Below are 15,626 nucleotides of genomic sequence, written 5' to 3'. Positions count from 1 at the left end.
TTAAAACCTATGGGCTGTAACTTGCTGGAGTGTAACCCTGGCTCAGGAGGAGTGGGGATAATAAGGGATATTTTGTAGGAGCTCCATACAAGTGAGGGTTCAGCTTTTGCAGTGGTAGTTCTGAACGCTGGGAAGTGACATTAATGACCAGGGTGTGATAGAGTAAAGCTAACGGGAGAAATGTTTACAAATATATATATTTAGAGAGAGGGGAACAGTGAGGGAGGGAGAAAGAGAGGGGAGCAAGGAGAAGGGAGGGAGGAGAGATAGAGGGGGTAGCAGATACTTGGTAACGCATCACAGCAGGACAGGCAATCGAATCCAAAGGCGCTCAGCCAGCGACGGACACGGACGAGGAAGGTAGGACAATATGAAAATGACCCGATCACCAAGCAGTGTTGGAGGAGTGACTGCGGCAGAGAAGAGCTTTTCAGTTTAAGGATTTTTCATTGTGGTGTTTCACATTCTCTACTTGTGATAGTTGTGCGTAAGTGTCGACTTTTACGCCCACAAATAGTCCTCTTACTTTGCGGTTATGCAGGGGGCTCACGGATTTGCCCACCAAGAGTTGTAGAAGTAGGAAAATGATAATGAAAGTTACGTTTGATGAGCTTGTCCAATGAGTGGATCGGTCATTTTATTCGCAATGTTATATTCAGGCTATGTTATTCCATTTGTGTTGTCTTTCGAAAACTCCAACTGTTGCCATTGTTCCATAACGCGTTATGTTATCAGAGTAATTAAGCGGCCAGTAACTGTGAGGTAGTGTGCATGCCTGTGCAGAGGTGTCAGGTGTACAGTGTTATCTCAGGTAGCCCTGGCGACTCAAGAGGTGCCTGCTGGGAAGCGCCTCGGTGCCCACTTATTTATTCATGTGTCACCTGAACGCGGCAGCGACGCAGCGCCAGGTTAAAGGGAAACTCCATCAATGAGAGCATCCAACTATTAATTCTGCGGCTTGGGTCATCATGTTTGTTTTAAATATATGTTTACTTATTCTCTTTGTTACTGTAGATAAACTAAAGCAGTAGCCTACCAGTTTAGTCTTCATGCACGAGCTGCTTCAGACAGCTGGTGCTGCAATGACTTAGCAGAGTAATGCAGTTTTATTACATTCTTTAAGGAGTTTTTTTAACTAATAGCCTGAGAGCTCATACTTTCAACCAGTTACAAATATTTTCCTTAAGTGGTTAAATCACGATTTGATGCAAAAATAGGTGCTGTACTGTATCAATAAGTATGGGAGATTTAATATTTTCACATCACTGCAGATGTAATGAATTTGGACCACTGCTGATTGGCTTAGCAAAATGCTTTAAAGATAAAATTCAGAAAAGCAATTATTTTTTACACATTTGCCAGTATTACAATATATGGCACTCTTATGAGGGAAAAAAGAGACAGGAGAAATTCAGAAATATTTCATAAATCTTTTTAAGCCCAGTAGAGTAAGCCTAACATTGTGTTGCTCCCAGACTGCCAGGTGATGGAATAATGTCAGGCTTCAGGTGGGCAATACAACATCTAAATTATTCAACATAAAATGATTGACCATGTGTTTTATTTCACTACCCCTGCTGAAATATATAGCATAGCAAGTTGTAGGTTCTCTCATTGGTCCATCAGTGTATAAGTAATGTGCTGCTATTGTGACCCTAAAAAGTATACCATACATTTATTTAAAAAGATTGCAACTGTAGTATGATGCATTCAAAAAACAGCTTTACAGTATAAGGATGGAGAGAAACTCCTGCTGCTTTTTATGCATTAAGTGGGGAAGCTTGCCACTGACATTTGTTCCTTTTGGAGTGTCTGTCACTCTGCCTGAATTCATTCAGAATACGAGAAGGAAGGGAAAAAATTGTGAAATGGAGAGTCTATATCTGACGGACACCTTGACTGACAGGCTCAAATGAAACCCAATGTGAGTGATAGAAGAATGAATTGCAGATTCAGTGTCTATACTGGGCTATCTGGTGAGGGACCAAAACAAGATGTGAGAAAAAACTTATATAACAAATAAATATTGTAAATATTAAATAATACTAAATGTATTTAAGAGCAAATGAATAAAATGTATTATGGAAAAGTGGAAGCATATTTCTTTTTTTCCTATGGATAAAATATAAATATTGTATTTTAGCCAATCTCGGAAAATTGTGAGTGGATCCATTGGGAATGGTTTGGCATGGATTACCAGATGTGGAAGCATCTGGATAGCCTACCTGCCCTGGAATTACTATTAAGCGATGTCTCATTAATGTGTTGTTTAAGTAATTTAAGTGTGTGTTTACATAATAATGAGTGTTTTGGCACAATAGCTCAGAGGGTTGCAGTGAAGTAACTGACAGAATAAGGCACTGTTTTGGTTTGAGCACAGGCGTCTCTATAAGAAAGATTTTGACACAAAATTCACAGACCTTAAATGTCAGTTTTCTGCCTTTTCCAAGCTCCTTAATTTAGCCACACAGCATTCCTGATACTTGAGAGGATGATCATCACATTCTTTCAACTTTTCTCATGTCTACATCCACCTCTCTCCCGGTCCAGCTTGTATGGTCATTAAATCACCCAAGGCAGTCAGGCGGAACTGAAGAAAACTGGTTGGAGAGGAGGATGGAGGGGTGGTGAGAAGATGATTTTGCACAGCCAGTTGTATAACAGGGGAACGGTCTATCCCTGCATGCTGCTGCCCTTATGGATGTGAAATCATGTTTCATAAATGTGTCACAGTAGGCCAAAAGAATCACAGTAAACCCAAATATTGAAAATACCTTTTTAGAGGAGATAATGGCTTAATGTAAACCCAACCATCCACCATAATCTTGTTGTAGTTTAGTCTATTGCTACTAATCCCCATGTCCCTGTATTGAATGTAGAACCATTATGAAGGAATTAGACGATTCACATTTTCTGCTGAAGAAATGAAAAGGCCCTTTTATTCCACACCTTTAAACGTTTGGTATCATATCAAAGCCAGTAGCATTTACCATTTGGAGCCATATTTTCCCCTTCAAATGAACTATGCCATGTAAAACAAACAAAACAGCAATTTAATGGCAGCTTTGTAGTGTGACAAATCCTTGTTGTTGGTATTTAGGCATGGATTTCTGCCCTGTAGTGGGGCTGATATACACAGAGAGAGAGGCGACGGGAGGAGAGACAATAAGGCTAAATGAAGAAGTAGGCAGGGCCGAATGAGTAGAGAGGTCAACTGTAGAGATGCAAAGGTCATCGGTGCTGCAGGGCAGCTACTAAATTGTGTGTTTTGATCCGTCAGCTGGGATAGAAAGAGTCAGCTGTTGGCGGGGTAGAATGACTACGCTCTTACATGGAGAGAGACAAAAGGAGATGAATGAGTCTCTACAGGCTATCGGCTGCCCTCTGACTTTGCCTGTGTTTATGTTGTCTGATATACACACAGGCCTCTGCTGGGACAGCCTTGGCATGTTCATTTCCGCAGATAATGGCCAAGTGAAAAATAAGCCAGGCTAAGAAACGCGCAATTTAATATGGGCATAAAAATGTTCTGGGAGAAGCAATCGTTTCACATTATGAAGATTTTGGATGTGTTCATTGGCATAATGTTTGAGTGAAGAAGAAAGACAAAATCACAGGATTGTGGAGAGTTGATGTGGATATGCATTGAGATGAATAGTGTGTTAATGCCGTGATTACAGTATTAAGCAAGGGAAACTCATTAACACTCCATCTCATTGCCTCGTAAAAACGGTTATAGGCTGTCTACATTATTGAAACAGAGGTGATGCTTAAAGAGTGTGATTCAGTAAAATACAAATAGAGCAGAGGACAAGAGGGGCATGACAGCATATTGAGCTGTGGTGTTTTTTTATCAGTGGACAGATGTATCATTATGTTCTCACTACAATTTGTCCACAAAAACACTAAAAGCCTTAAAGAGAGAGCTAAGATTGTTATGTCAGTCTGCGTCCCAAAAAGGAGGTGGCAGCAGCAGACATGGTTGCATGCATTCTCTAACACCTTTTAGCATTTTTCTTCACACCTCATGAGACATTTGGCTGTCCTGTTTTTTAATTTGAGTGGTTTCTTTACAATACTTTACATTTAGTAATATTCACATAATGAATATAGCTGTAATCTGTTCTCTCTGTTCTTTCGACGATTTATAACATTTTGTCAGAACAATTCCCATCCCAGTTTAATATTCAAGCAAATCATCTTGTTATTGATCCATAAAAGCAGCTAACTTGCTCCATCATAATTTTCTAATTTAGCCGTACAAAAAGCAGGATGGAGGTACACAGCGATCAGTGATGGCTCCACTTGCATGAAAACATACAGAACACTTTACACTCATAGTCACTGGTCAGGATAAGATCAGTTACATTACATTAGTTTTAGTCAAAGCGTCTTACATTAAGTACATTCAACCATGTGGATGCAACCCAAACATTTCAAGAATCATAGAACAACTTCATCAAGAATGCAACACTTCTTGAAGGACTGCATTTAGCAACCTTAAGAGATTGAGAAGTTATTTGTTTTTTAGGAGCCAGGACAGCAAATGTTGTTTGTGAGCAATAGCAGGTTTATTCAAGGGGAGGGAGTAGCAAGTCAAGGGGAGAAGCAGGGCATTGTAGACAGATTTGGTGTATGGTTTAACCATGTTCTTACTCCAGGATGGGCCTGAGCCATCTTCAACTCGTAAGGCAAGAACCTGTGTGAGGGTGCCTTGCATTCAGTCTTGGAAACCACAGTTTTCTTTATTATCATTTCATATTTGTGCCTTGGATGTAGGCCCTATTTGGATAATTTGGCCGCCCCGTCCATCATTCCTAACGGCTATCCTGCCCTTATCAGTTTTTATATTGCAGAGACGGCTCCTGAGCCTCCACTTGACAAATGACTGGACTCTCTGACCCAGCTGTGTTTCAGCATGCGGCGCAGGAGGAGGTTTCTCCCCCACTGTTTAGTCCAAGTGAACACTAATCAAACAACAGTCTCCCTCAGGCCCCATGTCACACACACACACACACACACACACACACACACACACACACACACACACACACACACACACACACACACACACACACACACACACACACACACACACACACACACACACACACACACACACACACACACACACACACACACACACACACACACACACACACACACACACACACACACACACAACTGTTGGTCAACACAGGGCAGGGTGTGTATGAGTAGCGCCTGCTCAAGCGTTTTGTGACAGGGTGCTGTAATGCGGCGCCTCGCAGCGCTCCCGTCCTGTTCCTGATAATTACCATCTCCCTAGGTCCTGTTTAAGATGCTCTCTCTCCCACAGTGTTTAGCTTTACTGTCAGCCCATAAAGGATCAAAGAAGTTGCAGGCAGCGAGTGTCTCTGGAGGAACAACAGTTTGGCTTGGCATGTTTCCTTTAGTCCCCTATCTTCCATTTGCCAGGCAGGGAGGTAGTGATCTTTTATTCAGAAGGAGGCCCCAGTCAAGTTGATTTTATTTATATAGCTCAATATCACAAGTCACATATTTGCCTCAAGGGGATTTACAATCCGTACAGCATACAACACCTTATATCCTTAAACTCACTATTAGAGTAAATACAATTCCCCCCAACAAAACCTTTACAGGGAATAATGCAAGAAACCTAAACAAGAGCAGCAGATGAGGAATCTTGTGTGATGCTGAGTGTACAGAGCAGTCCAAATGCATTCTGGGGCACTTTTTTCTTAATTTTGTATAGAAGGGTGAGGGAAAGAGGTCTATACCAGGCCGCTCTACCAGGGGATTTGAGGTAGAATCCATAATGAGTGTGAAGACAGAGGCTTAACTCATACAGTTCTTGGAAAATTGAGGTGTGGTCACTGATGTGAAAGTTACTCTCCTATGGTGCTTTCAATGCGTGCTTACACAAAATGCTCTGCCAGGTGCCGTGTTGCCTTCTGTCTAAAAATGGTGGTCCAATTAAATGTGCCTAAGACTTGCTGGACTTATGCATCAATGTCCAGTCGATATCACTAGATGCCTTTTGTCTCAAACTTATTTTTGAAACTTCTCTGCCACTCATTTGCTTTAGAAAGTGGAACATTTGCTCCAACAATTTCATAAATGACCCGAGCAGAGTGAATAGTTTACTCAGCATCAATGTGCCGTGTCATTTGGATTTGCATTGCATTCTTGTCATGTGAGTGAGGTTTGCTGACTAAGGCTTTCCGAGAGTCATGTCATGTTGGAGATGAAGAGATCAGGAGGGCGGGAAGAAAGACATTACTCAGCTCATCAGAGCACCGCTGCCCCTCCCTCCTCCCTGACAAAGCCAAATGTCTGCTAATGTGTCTGTGATCACTCATACAGTCCTTGTGATCACTGTGCTAATGAGTGATGGCTTTTTCATGAGGACAGAGGGTGTGCAGAAATCTGCCATTGATTTGCTGTGATAATCCACATTTGGCCGCCGGCAGAGGCCCACCACTCTCTCTGAGAAGGGTGCCTTTTGAGGTTAAGGCAAGTCAGACACAATTGCCATGTAATCAATAATATCGAGTGCTATAAGCCTGGAGATACAGCCATGTGGGCAGGCAGACTCTCAGGAGAGAGCACCGCCGATCCAGATATTACTCTTCACTTTACACTGCCTTAATCACACATTACTGTCAGATAAGCTATAGGACCACAACTCATTAAATAGACCTGGATCTCAGCCACCCCACGCTTTGCCCATTGTGGATGTTCCTAACAGTCATTTTAAGGCTTTGCAATAGCCTGCCTTTACATTTTGATTCAGGGCTGAAGAATGTTTGCCATTATTAAAAGTGTAAAAATGTAATTCAAATGAATTGACCCAAAATAGTTTGGGGTACAAATGCCTGCTTCATAGCTGAGAAAATAATGATTCATTAATCAGGGGTGGAAAGTCATTGTAACAAAAAAGCCTCTAAGGCCATAAAAGACCATCCTACGTATTTTATAGAAATATTATTTAATGATTAGTCATACTTATTTATTTGTCATTGGGTACAGAGTAATCGTCATCTTGGACCCACACTTAAAATGACAACACAATAAATACATGGCCCACAGTAGACGTGTATTTGTTGTGCTGACATTTTACGTCAGGACACAGGAGACATAATTATCTGCCAAAGCGTAGCAAAAAGAAAAACAGTTTGAAACGAGTACAGGATAGATATATAATTGGACGAGCCAGGATCTGTGGTTAATATAAAAAGGAAGAGACACAAGTCAATGTAGATGAGAACAAGAAGAGGAAAGGGAAAGACATAGATGACCAAAAATAGTGAAAAAACAATGGAAACGGACAGGAAAAGGCAAGCTTGGGGAGAGATGGAGACTATAAGATGTTGTTACGGTTGAGCAGAAGATGAGCAGTGACTCTGACAGAGTAAAGGAGGGGGGGATGAAAGTGAGGGATTGATAGATGGTGACAGAATAGCCAATGGAGTAGGACAGTGCTGCAGTCCAGCGCCCATCGAGAGACACATCTCTGCTTAGCCCTGTCCTCTGCACTTGAATTGTCCCATGCATAAGTGACTCATTGGAACTTTACGTTTAGCTGGTACTCAGCTCAATGTACAGCTGTGCTCTAATTACCAACTCACCTCCACCCATACTATCATTTAATGTTATACCTTTGTTTCGTACAAGATGCCTTTCCATCACCATCTCTTAATAGCACAGTCTATTATCTGAATGTAAGATTCTGAACCTGTTGTCAATCCAAAATTAATTAACAGGTCTTTTTATTTATGAACTAACACTAGACAGTAGTTTCTGAAGTATAACATGCTCACATTTAAAGTGCGTCTTTAATTATATGTTTGACTTTTCTTCCTGGAGTATATGGCAAATGTGTTTCTAATTATACTAGTATTTTATCAACAGATTGGTTTAATTCTTGAGTGAGAAAGCCAGGGAAACGTCCAGTACTCCTGGGGGGCCGAGCATGCCTTGATTACCAACCGCCATGTTCCCACTCTACTTCCATTAAATTGTTACTGAAGTGATTGCAGTGGTAGGCTCCTGTATGGTTCAATAATAGCCACCTAAAACATGTATGTAGAGAAGAAATTTTTATTTTTTATTTTAGGTGGTAAACCATAACAATAGCACAATTAGTAATATGTTCATTTTGAAGAGAAACAACACATTTACATACAAGACATTTAGAGGCTCTGTTCGCCCGAGTCACAAAGAACTTGTACCATTTTACTATGCGGATAGTTTGATTCACTGAGATTCTGAATTACAATATCTGCAGCAGTGATTTCTGCCACCATACAACACAAATTGAGCTAAACGTAACGTTGTTTGCGGTGCTCTTAATTTTGAGAAATTACAGTACAAAGTTATTCTGCAGTCTCCTTTTTAAACAGTGTCCTTCTGTTTCTATCCGGGATAATCCAAGAAACCTCTGTAGAGATGTCCATTTAACCTTCAAAACAAAATACATTTCCAAAAACAACAGCTGAACTACAGCAATGTGCAGTCCTGTAAAAATAGTTGCGGGCAATTTTCTAGTCATCAAGCGTTTCAGCAAGATCTATATTTTATCTGCAGAGGATACTGTATCTCAAATGTGGGCAAAACTGAATGCATGTGCATGGTAAAATACCCAGGGGTAAGTTAGAAAATCACTGTTATTTCAGTGAACTGACCGCTACAGTTAGATCAAATGTGTTCTCTCCCGAAAGACAACTGTCAGCAGTTTTAAAATAAATGTTGTGGTCTGCAGGTGTGCAGAATGACAAATACTTATCAAAAGAGAGACCTAGATCACAATGAGTGAACCTGAGAGAACCCAATTTATATACATTACAGTTTATTCGTGTCAACAAAAAAGTCATAGAATGTTTACCGCATTCATTCTGTAGTTTATTCTAAAAATCCTTTAAGTTTGAAATGAGCATCCTTAGCAAATGATTCCACAGGAATCTGTGAAAGTAGTCCAGAGTCATCCACACATCCAGGTTACATACAGACAAAAGAAAGTGACCACCTGCCTCTCTAGAATAGTACAGTGCATGTGTAACTTTGTGGGGGGGCTTCCTTTATGAGAATGTTTAATATTGAATTCTCCTTCATCCTGGTGACCGGAGAGTCAGATGCTGCTGTAGGAGAACTGCTTTTATTTTTCACGGCTGCCTCAACTCTCTGGAACCCAACGCGTCTGTCCTCACCAGTATTCATCACTCATCTTCACCTATTCGTTGTCTCAGAAATGTCCTTTAGCATTATGAGGGTGTGTGAGGGAAAATGTCGTTGAGAGGGAGAGAGATATCGGTTGTGTGGCAGGTTCAGGCAGGGGCGGACTGGGACTAAAAATCAGCCCGGGCATCTCGACCGGCCCACTTCGGTACCATAGTAAATTGTCAACGGGGGGGGGCTAGTGACTTATCCGACCGGCCCACATCGTCCGACCGGCCCACTTCGGTACCGGCCCATCGGGATTCGTCCCGAACGTCCCGATGGCCAGTCTGCCACTGGGTTCAGATATTGTCACCAATATCAATTTGAGGCATCAGATTGTACCAGATATTAATGGTTTTGATGTTGTTTTCTTTCAATGTGTAGGGATTTATATTCCAAAAGAAAATCAGTAGAGCATGGCCTGATTCTATTTAGAAAAGCAATTAAGATCATCAACTTTTGTTTTCATCCAACAAAGGGGATCTATGGGGGAAAAAAGGAGATTCAAAGAGCTTTTTTATCTTCTCTCTACAATATATTCTTTCTGTGGGGAGAGCTTTAAAATGGGCTTTATTGATTGTCCTCATCCAGACTGATCAACCCTAACCGAGCATCAACGAGGAACACTGAGATTTCCTAATTAGGTCTTGTCGCTTTCTTTGTCGTAGTCATTGGGGTGGATTAACTTTTGTCGGTGTGTTCAGCTTTTTAAATGCTCCAGGGCTTCCAAGTCATGCTTCCCTCTGGTGTGTTGTTCATAACAAACGGTAGGAAATTATAGGATAGGTAAAAACATTATTTTTTTGTCCTAGAAAATATACAATGTTAAGAAATGTCATATTTTTAAGCTGTTGTCGTCAGCTTTCTGTCCGAGCTTCCTACTGAACCAAGATAATTCTCTAGACTAGAGGACCACGACTGTATTGGAGAGGACAATGAGGGAGGAAAGGGTGTGGGAGGGGAGACAAGGTCTTCTGGGGTTGGCAAGAGAAGTGAATGCAAGTACATAAGCAAAGACTGAAGGGAAAAGGAAATAAGGAAAGAATGAAACATAAAAAGGGCATGCAGGTTGCATTGTTAGAAAGTAAACTGCAATAATGCTGAGGAAGCAGGAATCCAAATGAAAACAATTGTGCCAATTCAAAATGACACACATGCACAGTTAATAAAAGCACACTCGCACATATAAATATGTTTACATACAATAAGCAATGGCAGCCTATTTACCTTGCGTCTCTTTCTCACTCACCTGTGCATTTTTAGCTACTTTGTCTGAATTGAATCCACCACTCTAAACGGCACAGCAAGCAGCAACACAAAGCAGCGTGTGTATTGTATTTTATTGCATTTCGAACTGGTTAATGTTTTTATTTAGCTATCAGATTCCTGAAGGACTAAAAGCTCCCCTAGGGTTTGGGGAGTGGCAAATTTTAGAAAGATAACCCTTCACAATTAAATCGTCATTCGGTGAGTTTGCCGACCAGTGAGGCCTTGCAGGGACAAGTGATGACGGTGTAAAAAGAGGGAACAAATGACAGGGACGGGACGGACTGGAATTAAGGGTGAATGGTGAGGGCTTAAATATTGCCTTAGCATTAACATTCGCAGAGGATTTCTAAATTCATTCATGTTCTGGTTTATTGTTTGGAGTCATGTTCAATTTTGAACTTTCGATCCTTTTCTTTTTGTTATTGCACAAGACATTTTTCTGTTGATTATGCCCCTATGGCCGCGTCCTACTGTCTGTCAAATGGTCTATAATGTGATATTTAAAAATAAAATAAAAATAAAAAAACCTTGAGGGAATTTCTTTAGATTTTGCATCCATTTGGGTCATAAATGAACTGATTCGAATTTGGTGTTTGCAGGTCAAGGTGACTGACCTCACAGATATGTTTTGGCCTTTATCCAATACTTCATATGCTAATTATGAGAACATTTCTAATAAATAGAGTAACATGAAAAGGTCTACGGTCACCTTTTTCTGTGAAATCATGAAGAGATTGTGAACATATTTCACATTTGGTCGGATACTGAATTGGTGACACTCAAATTGGGTGCACACGTAGCAACTGTGGTGATTGTAAAGATCTTCTGTGTTCCCGGATCTAAGATGTGTTTGAAACATCAGCGCTCTAAAATCCAAAAATCGGCTTTATTGGAGATAAGTAAAGAATTGTACTTTGAGTTGTCATTGGGTCTTTATTGGTCTTTATGTAATTAGACCATAAGGTACTTCTATGGACCAGGTTATTGTCATTGCATCATGTGACAAAGCTGATCATATGGATGATTACAACTTTCCAAAAATACACTTAAAGGATACCTTACCGATTTTCAACCACCTCTTTTTCTCTCACTTGCACTAATGAGAGAGGGGGGACGCCATTCTGCTTTCCACACTGCAATGACACAGAGCTGGTTGAAAATTGGCAAAATATCCCTTTTAATTAAGTATTCTCTTCATGTAGCCAGTTGTTATGTGAGTGAAAGTATGTGTACTTTAAAACAGGAGTGCTGTGGCGGTGAATTGCCTTCATCAACACCTAGCAGATACTGTGGGTGTTTCTCAGTGTCGAGGACGCTTCCTTGTTAGGACATGTCCCTCCGAGTCAGGTCCTTCAGAAGCGAGGCAAGAATCCTTCCTAGCCTCGGAAAACGAAGAATGGTGGAACAGACTAGCAGGTGTGCGTCATTTCCGAGGCCCCACCTTAAATGGAGCGCGATTTCCGCCAAAGATTTTGGTAATTGGTCCGTGCGCAAAGCATTGTGGGGATTTTAAGACCGCGGAGGATACACATGGTGCAGCCTCGAAATTTCCCCCAATGAAGGACGCCGGCCTCGGTAGAATTCCAAGCATCCTGGACATTGGAACAGCCCTTCGGCGGGACTCGATGACATAGCATCTTTGAAATAGTGGCTCTGGAGCAGCCTTCCTCGACATTGAGAAACACCCACAGCACCTGTTGAAGCATGGCGTACAGCAAATCCTTTTTCTGTCTCCTAATTACACTGATCACCTCTCCCACTCACCTCCATGGTACCTGTCATCTAACATTAAGGAGCAGTCTTTAAACATCATGAGGCTGGAATGAAAAGACTATGTGGATAATCAGCCAACCATATAATTGTGACACAACTGTATTCTGTGTTTGTGTTGCAGGTGCAGGTGATGTCGTGGAGTGTGGGTTTAGGAGGCAGGATGACAATTCCCAAGCTCCTCCTTCCCTTCTTCATTCTTCACTCTTTCTGTGAAGGTGGGTTCTTTTGAATTATGTTCAAATCCACAATAACTCAGTTATTTATTCCATAACCATAATTTCCTTTTATGGTGAATACTTTTTAATGAAATGTACGCTAGTGTAGCTTCTTTGCGACAAAAATCTGGCAAAAGGTTTTACTATTTTTTTCAAAATACTCCACTGTGTGAATTTATTAATGCAGGATGTTTCAAGTAAGCTAACCTTTCCCGAATTGAGGTTTAAAAATATCAATGTACCATCCACGTCAAATAAATCTACCTCTGTTAGTCAAATACAGGCTTTTAAATCAGTATAATCTTAAACGTGTCTCTATCAATGACTTGGTAAAATACAAAAACTGTCATAAAGAAAAGTGAACATTTGTGTAAGCCCACTTCCTTCTCTGTTGTTCATTATTAACTGCCTAAAGGGTTTTCGGTCGCTTACGTTCTACACATGATGTATTCCCTTACTTCTTTCTCAACTTGTACATGGACTATTTTATTCTTTCACATTTTATCACTGTCATTACTTCACTCTTTCCTCCCACCACCCCACCCTCCTGTCTGTTTTGCATAATGTCTTGAATTATTGTTCAGCCTTAGAACTATTTTGAAATATTTGCCTCCTTGCTGAGTTTGTCACTGTGAGGGATAGAGAGATACACAGATATAAAGAGAGAGCTTCTATGTAGTGGAAAGTCACGATAACTGTCTCTCAGTGACAGGCAGGAAACGCCTCCAATCACACACAGCGCTGTAGCAGGGGGGAAAGTTATTAAGTGAATGCCACAAACACTTTCCATCAAGCACAATGAGTTTATCAAGCCCTCCAGCCCCTCGCCTCTCACTCTAACCTCTTACCTTTTGTTTGCTCTTGATGTTATCGCTTTCTTCCTCTCTGCTCCTTCAGCCTCCCTTTCCCTTCCTTTCTCTAACTATCCCATTAGCACACTGACCCTGCACTCCTCCTTGAGCATCACTTCACTGATCAACCAAATTGGATTGATGATAATTACTGTGATTTTCCTTTTGGTTGTAATTTATCGGCATTCCATTATCCCAGCCCGACGCTGTGCAGTAATTAAAGGACATCTATGTACGGGGGCTTGTCAATCAATCAATCAATCAATGTTTATTTATATAGCCCAATATCACAAATGTAACATTTGTCTCAGTGGACTTCACAAGTTGTACAGAATATCAGTATGACAATACGAGACCCTCTGTCCTTAGACCCTCACATCGTACAAGGAAAAACTTCCAGAGAAAGCCCCACAGTTTAAAGGGGAAAATGGGAGAAACCTCAGGGAGAGCATCAGAGGAGGGATCCCTCTCCCAGGACGGACAGACGTGCAATAGATGCCGTGTGCAAATCGAAGAGATAATACATTTTACACAGCATAGGTAGTCCAAATGTTTGGAAATGCATGTGTCTATAGTAAGAAGATGAATTCACAAGGATGTCAACAATCCTGTGGGAGCCATCAGGGAAGTAGTATGAAGAGAGTCGGGCAGGACCACATCCAGAACTCAGGATAGAGGATCCAGGACACAGGATCCAGGACTCCGGATACAGGACTCAGGACTCAGGATCCACGCGTACATAGACACCAAAAATAAATTTGGGGGAAGCTGGGTTATTCGGAACATGAGAGTACACAGGTACAGACAGGCAGAAGGAAGAAGTAAGGTGTCCCCCGACAGTCTAAGCCTATAGCAGCAAAACTAACGTGTCTACGTGCATGGACTCCCTTAGGATAGGTTAAGGGAAAGGGGTAGGAACTAAGATGTATGCACCACATCTATACCTTGAGTGCATTGCTCCTAAAAAGTTTTCTTTGGCACTGACACCAATCAACTGTTGTGCGTCGACTCGGTAGGGATCAAGGCACGTATATGCCTCTCCCTGCTTCCACCGTCTACACACACAACCAAATTACATCTATACCATCAGTGAGGGAAAAGAGTAAGAATTAAGATGTATAGGTGAAGAGGCACAACGTGTCTACGTCAATGCACTCTTATTCGATTATTTTATCAACTATAAGCTTTATCAAAAAGGAAGGTCTTAAGCGCACTCTTAAAAACGGATAGGGCGTCTGTCGCCCGAACACAAACTGGAAGCTGACTCCACAAAAGTAGAGCTTGATAAGAAAAGGCTCTGGCTCCCATTGTACTTTTAGAGACTCTAGGAACAACCAACAACCGTGCATTCTTGGAACGCAATGCCCTAGTTTAGGGGTGGGGAACCTCCGGCCCCCGGGCCGTATACGCCCGCGAGACCATTTGGTACGGCCCTCGAGGTAATTTATAAACACACGCAAAAAAGAAAAAAATTAAAGAAATCTAGACCGCAAACAAACAAAGCAAGTGCCTGTTTTTCCTGAACAAGGTCAGGGTCCTTGAACACAACACGAGCCTAACGTGTCATCACGTGGTACATGTCTCGTCTGACAGGGGTGTAGTTCTGACGGAGAGCACCAGATAGTCGCTCCGGCACTTCCAAGCAGTACCCATAAGGAGCCGTACACATGCCGCAGTTTTTGCGTGGCTGTGTCTTTAGTTGAGAGCCCAGTGGCAATCTATTCATCTGTCATGCTGCTCATACAGTCAATAACTTTGTTGTTATTAGCATCTGGTTAGCTAGCTATGCTAACGAATATGAGAAGCTTTTTCTACAACCAGTAGGTAAAGGCACATCTTTATATGATCATTATAGTTATAAAAAAATAACACAATAAAGTAAACGGGTATAAAATACTATATGAGAGTAAAAAAAAGTTGTTATTAATAAACAAGAATACAGTTTGAAAGGAGAGTGATTTGTAAAATATCCATAAAGAAAAAGTAAATCTGCTTACAGGTCTGTTTCATATGGGTGTTGAGAGATGTATCCATAGATCTCCTAATGTTGCTCTCAAAGTGCACCAGATTGATGCTTTTAACTTCAACATTTAAAAAAGAGCATGCCCCCAGACCCCCCTAGAGGAGGTTAGGCCCCCCCCCCCCCCCCCCCCCCCCTCATGTCCACATGTACAGGAAACTAATAACATTTGCAAACATATTGTGTCTAATATCTTTCTGTTTTGGTGGTCATGCCACAACCGTGCACATGAATGCATGCGCGAGTCATGGTTAGATAACTGGATTAAGAGGTTGCTTT

General features: G+C 41.4%; 1 protein-coding gene across 1 annotated transcript in view; it reads left to right on the top strand.

Annotated features, from left to right (window-relative positions):
- The first annotated feature begins 320 nt into the window (after nucleotides 1-320).
- cdh23 (cadherin-related 23) overlaps nucleotides 321-15,626 on the top strand; it is a 225,637-nt gene continuing 210,331 nt past the window's right edge. Inside the window, exons 1-2 of the mRNA XM_079686560.1 lie at nucleotides 321-360; nucleotides 12,383-12,476. Of these exons, the coding sequence (XP_079542686.1) occupies nucleotides 12,392-12,476 (85 nt within the window). The 5' untranslated portion in view covers nucleotides 321-360; nucleotides 12,383-12,391. The remainder of the gene's footprint in view (nucleotides 361-12,382; nucleotides 12,477-15,626) is intronic.

This window comes from Notothenia rossii (assembly GCF_949606895.1).
Source record: "Notothenia rossii genome assembly, chromosome: 6".
In the NCBI taxonomy this organism is placed as follows: domain Eukaryota; kingdom Metazoa; phylum Chordata; class Actinopteri; order Perciformes; family Nototheniidae; genus Notothenia; species Notothenia rossii.
Note: the sequence above shows the minus strand (reverse complement) of the source record. Positions and strands in the feature narration are given on the sequence as shown.